This window comes from Lagopus leucura, unplaced genomic scaffold, assembly GCF_019238085.1.
Source record: "Lagopus leucura isolate 7727_CA_CO unplaced genomic scaffold, USGS_WTPT01 Super-Scaffold_100002, whole genome shotgun sequence".
NCBI lineage: Eukaryota > Metazoa > Chordata > Aves > Galliformes > Phasianidae > Lagopus > Lagopus leucura.
In genome coordinates this window covers 71,500,266-71,512,159 of record NW_024962263.1, presented here as the reverse complement: position 1 = coordinate 71,512,159, position 11,894 = coordinate 71,500,266, and the positions used below count along the sequence as shown (strand labels likewise).

The 11,894-nt window shown below is 52.6% G+C and overlaps 1 protein-coding gene and 1 long non-coding RNA gene across 4 annotated transcripts; one reads left to right on the top strand and one right to left on the bottom strand.

Annotated features, from left to right (window-relative positions):
* LOC122178833 lies at positions 1 to 4,266 on the bottom strand. Of its 2 annotated transcripts, none has more exons than XR_006178483.1 (3): positions 4,165 to 4,266; positions 3,841 to 4,037; positions 1 to 3,294 (listed from the first exon to the last, which is right to left on the bottom strand). It is a non-coding gene; the product is annotated as an uncharacterized LOC122178833 (long non-coding RNA). The 2 variants fall into 2 exon arrangements; XR_006178484.1 differs by having other exon boundaries at positions 1 to 3,277.
* Positions 4,267 to 4,615: 349 nt separating this feature from the next.
* Positions 4,616 to 9,495, top strand: KLF10 (Kruppel like factor 10). Of its 2 annotated transcripts, none has more exons than XM_042869183.1 (4): positions 4,616 to 4,717; positions 5,862 to 6,101; positions 6,211 to 7,030; positions 7,910 to 9,495. In XM_042869183.1, exons 1-4 carry the CDS (start codon positions 4,637 to 4,639, stop codon positions 8,167 to 8,169), a joined length of 1,401 nt encoding a protein of 466 aa, XP_042725117.1. In that variant the 5' UTR covers positions 4,616 to 4,636; the 3' UTR covers positions 8,170 to 9,495. The 2 variants fall into 2 exon arrangements, with proteins under 2 accessions (XP_042725117.1, XP_042725118.1); XM_042869184.1 differs by lacking the exon at positions 4,616 to 4,717 and adding an exon at positions 5,355 to 5,516.
* The last annotated feature ends 2,399 nt before the right edge of the window (positions 9,496 to 11,894 follow it).

Here is an 11,894-nt window from a genome sequence, read left to right as displayed (position 1 = left end):
TTCAGACAGAACATTTTTATATAAGTCCCGTTGTAACATAACATTAATAGTTACATTTAAAAGCTCAGCTGACCTTTTCCTCCATTCAATCACAAGTTGAACAGGACTCAAACTACCAACTAGCTGCCTAACTCAAATACTTCTCAGCTGTGTTTGAAGCAGTTCTCCCTGCTTCAGCACATCAAAACACACCGACTTACAGGCAAACATTTACAGAGCACTGCTACATACATCACCACTACATTCAGTACTGAACTACTTACATTTACATACCGTGTACTTGTGCTGAAGACATAACAGATCCCAGAGCAAAGTAAGCACACAGAATACAGCAAATCTATTGGCATTTCCATTCCATTCCAAGCTACACCTCTCACTACTTGCTGCAGCCTCAGTAAAGAGAACAGCCTTCTCCATAAAGAAGGAAACTCCTGAAGTAATACTGACTGAACAGTTTAAAGAAACCCAAATTATCTTCCAGTACCTTTTATACTATATTGCCTCCCTCTTCCTAACAATTCTGTTGTCTTTCCTATCCTTTAACTGCTTCATAACTGGCTACTCAGGATCAGTCTGCAGAGAAGATGCCACCAGTAATGCATGTTTCACCTATTAGGTACAAACCAGTGCTCTCTTCTTCCAAAAGAACCTCCCTGGTGTCAGGGCATCACTCTGCACTTTGCTATGGCTCGCACAGCCCCCTCCTTGCTGCTGCAGCTCCTGCAGAGTAAGTCTTGGTGGTACTGAGGTGCAGCGTGCCTCCGAGGATGCTGTGGGACAGAGGAACTTGAATCTTGACAGCAGTGAGCCTTGAGACCAAAGTGTACATCTCCAACAATGAGACGCAGAGCTGAGGCACACACTGCCATGCTGAGCTTCAGGAATGAGGTGTGTGCTCTGCAGTCTGGGTTGCAGGACCAAAGCGAGCCGCAGGGAGGAGTCCAGGGAGCAGCCAGATGCCAACACCCTGCTGCCATGCAGGCGGTCAGGACAAGTTGCACACTGTGTGCTCTGTGCCATCTCCTGCCTCTGCCTGAGGCACTGAAACAACCGGAGAACCAAAGACAAATGCCTTTCCCGGTCCCTGTACAATCCCCACATAATCACTGCTCCTCCCAGTCCCACCGACCAGCTCCTGTGTTACCTGCATGAAAGCCTCCAGGGTTGAGTAGCTTTGGCAAAGTCCAGGGGCTGCCACACCTAACAAACTCTTTAGGCAAGCTTTTCTCATCATGAGGGCAGTCTCACTGCTGGGGTTCCCTGCCACTGACAAAATCATCACTACTTACACACTGTGTGTCTGGACATTAAACAGGGATCTATCCTGCAGCCCTGCATCACTCTGATAGAACTGAGATACTTGCATTCTGCAGCACCAAAACAGGCTTTCACAGAGGCTTTTTTTTTTTTTCCTAATAATAATAATAAAAAAAATAGTATTGCTCAATTCTTGCTGTCCTGCCAAAGACTATCAGAGCTATCTATGTGGCAAAGCCATGACTCTTATGACATCTCTTTAAATGAGACACAAGGCCTTGAGCTCCACAGGTCCCTAAAGTGCACCCTTAGTTCTGTGATGACTCAAGGGAAAAAAAATCAATTACTAACAGTGAGGTGATTGCTTAACAGCACACCAGTGGTGTATTTTGTACTATGATGTGAGGAGAGTCATTTGACAGGAGGTGGCAGTGGGATGTGAGAACTCAAGGCTTGCCAAGACATACTGGAGGGTTGTCCTGGGTGCAGGGAGTCAAACTGGATGCAGTACAGCCTGTACTGTATGAGGAACATACTGCCTGCACTCTCCACCTGCATTTCCCTATTCAGAAACTATTCACTTGCTTGAATATGAACACATGCACTGGGAGTTGATCAAATATTGGCATCACAGTTAATTATTCCTGCAATATTACATTTACTGATAGCTTCGCTCTATTTTGTCTGCTTTGTGTGGATGAAACTATTCAACAGTTCAAAAATCAGAAAATGCAGGTAGGCTTAAAGAAAAGTTCATATGACTTCATTCATATGACTGTTATCAAAATATTTGAGGTGCAGAAATGCTGTTACCTTTCTGAGGAGGAGGAAAGTCCCTGCTGAGATTCATACCACATTAGTATGTCAAACAAAATGCTCTGTTCACACCACCATCTGTTTGCCTCTGGAATTTATCCTGGAAATGCAGCAATTTAGTCACTGTGTAACGAGTAAGATCAGCTTGGGCATGAAAAAGCAAACAAATGTATTTCTAATGCTTCCATCGGGAAAAACACTTATCACAGCATGGACAGGTGGCTTTGTCAGCTGCACAAGCTCACTCTGTAGTGCTTAATTTCAATTCAGTTTCTAAGTATCTGATTTTTTTTAACAGTAATTTAAATTGATCATTGGGTTATATTCAAAATGGTTAATTAAACCACAACACCCATAGAAAGTACTCATCCAACATGGGAGGTTTAAAATAATCATTCATGCCCTTTCATAAGTGCAACACAGCTTCTTGCTGGACTCTAGGATAAAGGAGCCACTTACGGCTCCTTGTAAATTCTGTATGACAAAGCCAAGGTAAGCTACAGGTAACGGAGCATGCTGAAATTCAGGTTCAGACTGCTGGATAGGATTGAAGTTACCTAGTTGGCCAGTGATTTTCTAGTCTTGTTGCCAATTCTCTTTCCTCATTTATCACCCCAATCCCACATCTTTCCACATCAAAAATATACGACATGCAGGCTGGGCAAGTGGTTTTCTAGGAAACATAAGATATAGTGTAAAAGGCATAAATAAATAACCCACAAGGGCTAAATGTCAAACTCCTAAACACCTTCAGAATGAAAAGCAAACACATCAGATTGCTCCTAGATGGCATAAAACCACATCCCTATGTTCCTTGGGAGGTCAAAGGGAAAGCACACATTTGATCTGACAGCCGTAGCTCAGATGCTTCCACTGGCTGCCAAGAGAAAAACATTTTTAAACTGAAAACTGCTCATTTGCCAAAAAGAAGTGCCTCTCACTTGCCTCAGGCTTTATTAGGGGTGTCTGAGTCTCCCCACCCCCATGGCAGCCACGTCAACAACAGCATTGCCAACACTCTCTGGAGCTTTCCACGCAGTGACCCGCAGGCGAGGCAGGATGGTGGCTGCATGGACTCGGGGGCAGACAAAACACTCTGGAGAGAAGATGGAGCCATGAGCAACTCTGTGCTGAATGCATCCATGTGATGATGGGTTGTGTAGGATGGGCAGGAATGCAGCGCTGCCAGCCATGCACGATCCGCCTGGTGTGGAAATCAGGCTGGTAAAATAAACGACAGCTTTAAAGCTAATTACAAATAAGTTCTGCTCTGCATATGAAGATAAACTGTCATGTTTTCCAGCCTCTTAAGCAGGGATTATTTTTGGGAGAGGTGGTTGTAGACAGTCTTAGCCTGCAGAGCAGGAAAGGAGAGGGGAAGGAAAGAGCAGTCAGACACACACGGGAGGGGTTGCAGCAAAATGAGCAGCTTTACTTCCATGGATGCCAGGGATGTGTGGGGAACGGAGCTCCCACGGGGGGCAGGAGCCAAAGAACAGTTTGGTCTCTCCTTTCTGGGGGCTGCTCCTCCCAGTTCAACCCAGCAGCCTGAAATGCTGCTCCAGGACACGTTCACCAGGATGGCAGGGCCTCAGGGATCTGGGCACACGAAGCCTATCTATCCCCTCTGGCACGAAGCCCCCTCTTTCTCATGGTCCCTCAGCCCTGGCTGCATCCCTACCGCCTCCTGTCAGCGTTCGCTGCCCAGTTCCCAGCCAAGCACTGCTCTCAGCACGCAGCCCTCACCTCTCATCCCATCGCTGTTACCTGGGAGAAGAGGCCGTCCCCAGCCCATCACAACCTTCCTTCGGGCAGTTGCAGAGAGCAACGAGGTCTCCCCTGAACCTCCCCTTCTCCACACTGAACGATCACAGCTCCCTCAGCCGCTGCCGTAAGACTTGTGTTCCAGACCCTTCCGTTTTGCCGCCCTTCTGTGGACGCGCTCCAGCACTTCCACGTCTTTTCTGTGAGAAGCCGCAAAGAGTTGCTTACTTCCAGCCCCTTACCCCACCACCACCTCGGCGGCACATACCGCCGGTACCTTGCCATAGCAGCAGACCGACAAGGCGAACAGCATTTCACATTGCGTACCGCACTCATTTACACGGGCAGAGCAGACGCCGCTCCGCGGGCGTTTCCCCAGTGCCCCTGATGCCGCAGCGCACAGCCGGGGCGCCGCGCACCGAGCCGTGACCCCCCCGATCGCGAGCGGCGGGGAACCCGGGGAGGAGGGCATCCCCCCGGCGCCACCGCGAGGAGCCCGGCGCCACCTCCGCGCCGCGGGGAGGGGCGGGGGGCCGCGTGACCTCACGGGGAGGCGGCGGCCGCCCCCGCCCGGATGCACTGACTCAGCCGCCGGGATGACGGCGGGAGCGCGCACGCCGCGCCGACTCCCGAGCCACGCCGCGCCGACACCCGGGCCACGCCGCGGGGCAGCCGCCGATCACGCGCGGGGCGCCCCGCGCCCATTGGCTGCCGCCTCACACACCTTTGCCGCCGATTGGCTGCTGGGCAGGCGACGCCCCGCCCACCCGCGCGGGGCGCTGGAGCCGCCGCCACCTGAATGGGGAGCGGCGGACAAAAAGAGGAAAATCGGCGTGGGCACGGCCGGCGGCGGCGGCACGGGGTCCCGGCACGGCGCGCGGTGAGCGGGGGCTGCGGGAGGGGCAGCTCGGGGGGCGCGCAGGAGGAGGGGCACGGCGGGACGGGGGAACCGGCAGAGCCCGGGGGCCGGCCGGACGGGCGGGCGGCGGCGTGAGGGTGAGCGAAGGGTACGAGGCGGGGGGCGCCGCCGGCACCGCGGGCGGGGAGCCGGGCGTCCAGCTCCGGACAGCGGGACGGGCTGAGCTGTGGGCGTTGGGCAGCGGTACTGCGAGCAGCCGCGCCACCGGACGCGGTGGCCGCAGCCCCATCCCCGCGGTGCGATGCGGCGCGGTGCTGAGCAGCTCCCTTCCTGCTCCTTCTGAGGGCGGGGGCGGGAGCGCGGCGAACTGGGGGAAAGGTCGGCGCGCGGCGCTCCCAGCAGCCGCCGATCACGCTTTGTTCGCGTGCCCCCGCCCCGACCGCGCCCCGCCCGGGGCAGCCAATGGGGGCGGGACGGGGGCGGGGCGAGGCGGCGGGGTGCGCCGAGGTGACGGTGGCGCGCGCCCAACGGCCGCCGGGGATGGGGGCGGGGACGGGGGCGGGGACGGGCTGTGCGGCCGTGCCTCGGCGCTGCCCCGCGCCACGGAGATCCCCCAGAGCTATGCCGCCGGCGGCTCTTGGCGCGCGGCTCTGTTTCGCGCGGCGTTCTGCCAAACCGTGCGTGTCCCGACGTGCCGCTCCCCGAGCTGCCGTCCTCACGGCTGTAAACGTGGCTGCGTGCGCTCCTGAGCGCTGTGGGAACACCGAGTGGCGGCTGACGCGTTCCGAAGGGAGCGGCCCTGGGCTTCTCGTAGCCGCGGGTCAGAGCGGGGGTTCGAAGCGGGAACGGAAGGAGGGTGCGGCGGGAGGGGGGATCTGGGCTCCGTCCCGTGTTGCGTTTTGTCGTTTTAAGCTTTCAGCCGCAACAATATGGAATAACTTGAACTATTGCTTAAGGTTTGGGGAAGTTGTTTGGCCTCAAGGAGCTGTGTCATCCTCACCAAATGGCAGATTTCCCCACAGATGACTTAAGAAGGCATCCTGTCAGGAGGGCAGTGTAGCTGTACCCCGTGTCATCATGCACGTTTTCCCTGCACGAGGCGCTCCATGCTGTTAGCTAGCCGAGACCATCGAGTTAAAGGCTTATTGAACTCTGACCCAAACAGGAAGAAGAAATGGCGATGATGACTGAGAAGCAGGGAGATGCTCAGTATTTCTGGAACAACACCCCTGAGAAAGGCGATTACGAGGCTGTTGAGGCCCTGATTTCTATGAGCTGCAACTGGAAGACTGACCTGAAGAAACATGCAGACATGAGACCCATCACCCCAGCCTCTGACATGTCAGAGGACAGCGATGAGACCCTGCTTCCTGGAGTGGCAGACTTCAGCACCATCCCCGCATTTGTAAGTGCTTACCATGTGCAAGCTCGTTTCTCTGTGTCTGTGAGGCAGCAGTCGGTAACGCGTGGCAGCAGGTTGTTAAATGTCTCCCTAATCTCGCCTCTTCCTGCAGTGCCTGACCCCTCCGTACAGCCCATCCGACCTGGAGTTGTCCCACACCACCCCCACACCTCGAGGAGAGGCTGAGCCGCACGCGCCCAGAGCCCTGAAGGCCCAAGCAACCAGCGTTATTCGGCACACGGCCGATGCTCAGCTCTGCAATCGCAAAACCTGCCCAGCGAGAACAGCCAGTGTACTGAAATACCAGGATGGTGCTGCATGGGACACTGATAGCAAACTGGACAGCAACGAAGAGTGCTCGGCTACGGCACTGAGCAGAGTGAGTTATGAAAGCAGACGATTGCCAGCTGCAGAAAGAGAAACTGCAGAGCCAGCTGTTGGCCCTGAGCGCTCGACAAAGCCTGTGGTCAGCAGGCATCCATCTGTCCCTGGGTCAGCACAGCAGCCAGCACCGATGGCAGCCCCGTGCTCTGTCCTGGGAAACGCAGCCCCCCCCTTGCCGGTCATTTGCCAGATGGTCCCACTGCCCACCAGCAACTCTGTCATGACTGCTGTGGTGCCTGGTGCTGCAGCCAGCCGGCCACCTGCGCTCTGCCAGCCCATGGTGCTCATGGGCACACAGGTCCCCAAGGGCGCTGTCATGTTTGTTGTGCCCCAGCCAGTTGTGCCGAGCGCGAAGGCTCCGATCCTCAGCCCAAATGGCACGAGGCTCTCTCCTATTGCCCCCGCTCCTGGCTTTGCACCTTCTGGAGCCAAAGTTGCTCCTCCGGTTGATTCTTCGAGAATAAGAAGTCATGTTTGCAACTACCCGGGGTGTGGGAAAACTTACTTCAAGAGCTCCCATTTGAAGGCTCACGTCCGAACACACACAGGTTGGTCACTCATTCGGGCTGTTAAAAGTTAACATGACGTTGCGGCTGTATGCACTACTTGTTAAGAATCTCGTAGTTACTGGGTTTGTTCATAGAGCATATTGTGGGGCAGCAATGAAAGGCTTCTTTCTCATTGTGTGCACTGTAATGCCACCTAATCTGTGAGAGGAAATACCCCGGGGGGAAGTTGATTCAGGAGTTTGTGCTGGCTTTGCTCCATGTCAAAAGGCAGACAGCAACATATCTTGCAAGCATTGGAAGCAAGGCCCTGCCCAAATGTAGAAAAGGCTTTTCTGTAGTTACAGATGCCTTATTAGGCTTCTACACAAGAATGCCTTTGTGAGAAGTAGGTTAAGGTTAACTTAAAGGGATTCTTTCATGAACAAAAGCAAGTGTCCAATCAAAGCTATTCCCACTTTGGTTATCTCTGAACAACTTCATGTCTCAGCTCTTATTCACAGTAGTGAAAAGAGGGGCGTGCATTTTCACAGAGACTCATGATGTGCTGCCAGAGCTCCGTTACATGGGAACGGGACCAACATCGTTATGGGTTGCATTAAGGGGGAGCACTTGGTCACCTGACCAAAGGCACCATAATCTGTGGCACCCATGGGGCTCGGAGCTAAAATCAGCCCTGTGTGCAGGCATAGGGAGCATCTCAGTTTGTTTTTCGGAGGACTTTTCAGGCCTCCTGCACTACTTAGTATTGATGATAGTGAGTCTGCAATGTTTAAATGTTTTTAAATTTCATATATATGAAAGTAAGTAAGATTTATATGAAGCTTGGTTGTAATGGAAGTGCTTTTTTCGAAAAGCCAGCTGCTGTCAGTCAAGCCAGTAGCGTTGGTTGCTCAGTGTTCACGGCTTTCCTTCTTCTAGGAGAGAAGCCCTTTAGCTGCAGCTGGAAGGGCTGTGAGAGGAGGTTTGCCCGCTCCGACGAGCTGTCCCGGCACCGCAGGACGCACACGGGGGAGAAGAAGTTTGCGTGCCCCATGTGCGAGCGGCGGTTCATGAGGAGCGACCACCTGACGAAGCACGCGCGGCGGCACCTCTCCGCCAAGAAGCTGCCCAACTGGCAGATGGAAGTGAGCAAGCTGAATGACATCGCCGTGCCGCCTCCGTCGGTGGCTGCACAGTGAAGGGACTTGGTCAGAAGGTGGCTGATGAACTGTTGTCACTGGGGTATGCCAGGTTAAAAAAGCAAAAAAAAAAAAAAAAAAGAAACCAAAAAAAAAAACCAAAAAAAAAAAAAAAAAAAAGCTTTTGCTGCAGGTCTGTGGTTCTCCAGTGCCAGCTGCTGATGGCAGCGCTGCAGGGAGGCAGAGGCGGTCTGTGTGCAGTGACACAGCGTGGGGCTGAGAGACTCAGGCTGGCTGGAATGGAGGGTGTCTTTTGCACTGGTAAGGAGAGAAAGGGAAGGCTCTAGAGCAGAGCAGAAGGCGTTGTGCAGGTTTTGAATTTTGCAGATTATTCATATATGCTATATACATATATATATATATCAGTCAAGCGTCAGTGTTGCTGAAGGTTTGCGGCTGATGCTTGAGACCAGCACAGATTTTAACTGTTGGTTGTGAATCGCCAGTACGGCACAGATTAGATAGACAGCAATGTGCAGGCACAGGCTTGAAAGCCCAGGGTGTATGTGCCAGAGGTGATCCAAATTGGTTTTCCTACTTGTGCTGCCTTTTCTGGGTAGGAGGGCCCAGTAGATTTCCAGGCCCAGTGGTCCAGGTGGGTCGGTGCCATGCTCTGGGAGCTGTGGGGCCTGTCCTACAATTGGTGCCATGTGCCCTGGGGCCACCAGCTTTGTGCTGCTGCCCAGAAAGGGCTTCAGTGGGTGCTGAGAGGCACCCTGTAGGCAGTAGGAGGCGGGGGGGTGAAATGTTTGTGAATCCTCGTTGGCTTTGTAACATTGTCCTGGCTTCTTTTGAAAGCTTTGTGATTATTACAACTGGTTATACTGAGGCATCGTACGGTGCTTCTGCTTTTGTGATGCTTACAGTTTCCTTCGTACCCTCTCAAATTCCATACCACTGCATTTTTCATAAGCAGATACAGTGTACTTTTAAGAAAAACAGTGAAACTGTAAGCTACTTGGGTCGACTGAGAGAGAAAAACAGGAACCTTAGGGTTCTTGACCATGTTATTCTTTGAAAGATGGTTTATACTAAAAATGAGATATGGATATGTTATGTATTGTATTAAATTAGAAAGTTGTGATTTGAAAAGTTAAACAAGGCAGTAAAGACACAGCTTAGAATTAAAGCTGTATATTTTGTGACAAATAATGTGTCAACTTCACTCTATTTTATCATATTATGTCGAGGACACCTATCAGAACGTGAACCATTTGAAAATAGTGTATTAGATACGCTCTTTTGTGACTACTTTAAAGATTTGCACATTTCTTATGTTGTACTTTATACTTTGTTTACAATAAAAGCAATTTTCTTTAATACAGACTTTTTTTCATATCAGAACTTTGTCGTATTCACCCCTTTGCAGGGAAGTGAGCCTCAGAGTGAAATATAGTGTCCATCAGTGCGTGTCCTGACTGGTGAGACCCATCTGTCCCAACTTTTGATTTATGAGCTCTGTGAAGCCAACAGGAGTGGAATGTGAAGTCTGCACTTAATGCTTAGAATACTTTTCCCCTCCCTACTCTTCATCCTTCCCCCGCTTTTCCACCAGGCACCCAAAAATAAATGTTGTTATGCAGGCCACTGCAGCGCTGGTTTAAAATGATTCTTTTTCCGATGATGGTGGAACTGCACTGTCTTCTGCAGGGTGACACACAGCCCACGCTGCACATGGCCGAGCCATCAGGCGGAGGTGGCAGCCACCATCTGTGCAGCGTGGGATTGGGATTCCTCAGTGATGTTGCCTGGAGCTGGTCAGGAGCAGCACCAAGAGAGGTATGCGTTGAATTTCACCCTTCTGCAGGCCTGCCTGCCCACTCGGAGTCAGCAGTCTGAGCCACCTCTGACAGGCAGCTTTCCCTTCACCGCAGTAGGAACACAGCACCTTCCTCCACCTTCTGCTGATTTATGCAGAGGATAACGGCTTGGTTCTGTTTATGTGAGCTCCTCCATGTCCTGCTCTGATTCCCTCCTCTGCCTGCAGAGATTCCCATATTTCATGACTGTGTGGCTGCTGACTCACTGTCGTTCCCTGTAGGGTAAGTAGCATCAGGATTGGGGCACTCCTTACTTTTCCCGGTTGATGTAGCGCCCTATGCAGTAAAACCCTGAGTCATTATGCTTTCTTCTTGTTCCAGGAGGGAACACAGCCCAGCATAGGAGACACTTCCCCATGAGCAGAATCCTGGTCTTCCCTCTCGCCTCACGCACTATTTGACATCTTAGAAGCAGGATCCAAAAGCTCCCATGTACACAGGCAACTTAAGGCAGCCAGACAGGGATTGCATCGATGCTCCTTCTGGCTTTGGAGCACCCCAAGCTCAAGGGAGCTGCACATAAACCTGGGTGTCCAGGCAAGGAGCTCCATCTGCCAGCAATGCTGTGAGCCCCAGCACTGCACACTGGTGCTCCAGGAGTGGAACCTTACAGTGGCCTTCCAGTACCTGAAGGGGCCTACAGGGAAGCTGAGAAGGACTTCATATGAGGGCATGTAGTGACAGGATGTGGAGAAATGGTTTTAAACTGGAAGAGGGCTGATTTAAACGAGATATTAGGAAAACATTCTTTTCTCTGGGAGTGGTGAGATACTGGAACAGGTTGCCCAGTGAGGCAGGCTGGATGGGGTTGTGAGCAACCTGGTCTAGAGGGAGGTGTCCCTGCCTATAGCAGAGGGGTTGGAAATAGCTGATCTTAAAGGTCCCTTCCAACTCAAACTTTTCAGTGATGTTATAAGTGAACCAGCAGGAGGAAGGTTCTTTCAACTACAAAGCTCCCAGACACTCTCCACACTCTGAAGTGACACGGAAGAGTCAGCAAAACAGGTGGCCTCTGCGAGCACTGGCCTGGGCACAACAATTAATTTGTCTCAGCATGTACGCATCCATTTGCTGCTTCTCTGCATCACCAGCGCATCCCAACATCATATTTCCTGCCAGACCCTAGAGGCATCACAGAGCTCCTGGGGTGGTCACATTTTCTTTCTTGGGTAAATACACGGGATCAGACCTCCAGGTGATGTGGGTCTGTTTAAGCCGGTGAATCAGTGCTAATTGCACACCCATGGAGCAGCAGGAGGGTGCAGGGCTCTGTTCAGAGCTGGGATCGCTCACCAGAACAGTGCTGGCAAATCTCAGGCACTGCTGGGAACTAAAAGAAAGACTCTCACTTCAACCTCAGAATTGAACAGGAAGGTAGTGCCCCCCTCAGCTCAAGGCAGGGTCTTAACAGTAAATTTACCCCATGTACAGGTTTGCCCCACTGATCAGCACGCGGCCCTGCAGGTTGCAGCTGCAGCACCAAAACAGGAGCCTGGGGTTATTTTTTGGAGACCCTGGGTATGGGGGCTTGGGGCATGTCACCCCCTGCAGCCATGCAGCAGCCCCCACCACACAGCTGGTGTGTCGGTGTGGTGCACAGGGCCTTTATCTCTGCATGAGGAGAAAAGCTGGAAAAGTCACAATTTCCCTTGTGGCTGGGAGAACAATAACTTCCATTACAGCATTTGTGGGAGGCCTGGATGCTAGACAAGTGAACTAATGCGCACTTTACAGGAGGGGTCCTGAGACAGAGCAGCAGGCTGGGAGCTGCAGTGGCTGGCAGGGCCAAGACGCCAATGAGGGAGCAATGTCTGCAGAGCAGCGAGCCCGGAGGCCTCCTTCCTCCCTGCCGCCTGGCGGGGCCGAGTCCAGCCAGGGCCTGGCCCCGGCTGGGCGCTGCCTCCT

Excerpts from the sequence above, each read along its gene's own strand:
- KLF10 (XM_042869183.1), top strand. The coding sequence starts at position 4,637 with ATGGGGAGCGGCGGACAAAAAGAGGAAAATCGGCGTGGGCACGGCCGG. Across the intron at positions 4,718-5,861 it reads GGGTCCCGGCACGGCGCGCG|GAAGAAGAAATGGCGATGAT; the intron begins GTGAGCGGGGGC and ends TGACCCAAACAG. Across the intron at positions 6,102-6,210 it reads TCAGCACCATCCCCGCATTT|TGCCTGACCCCTCCGTACAG; the intron begins GTAAGTGCTTAC and ends CTCTTCCTGCAG.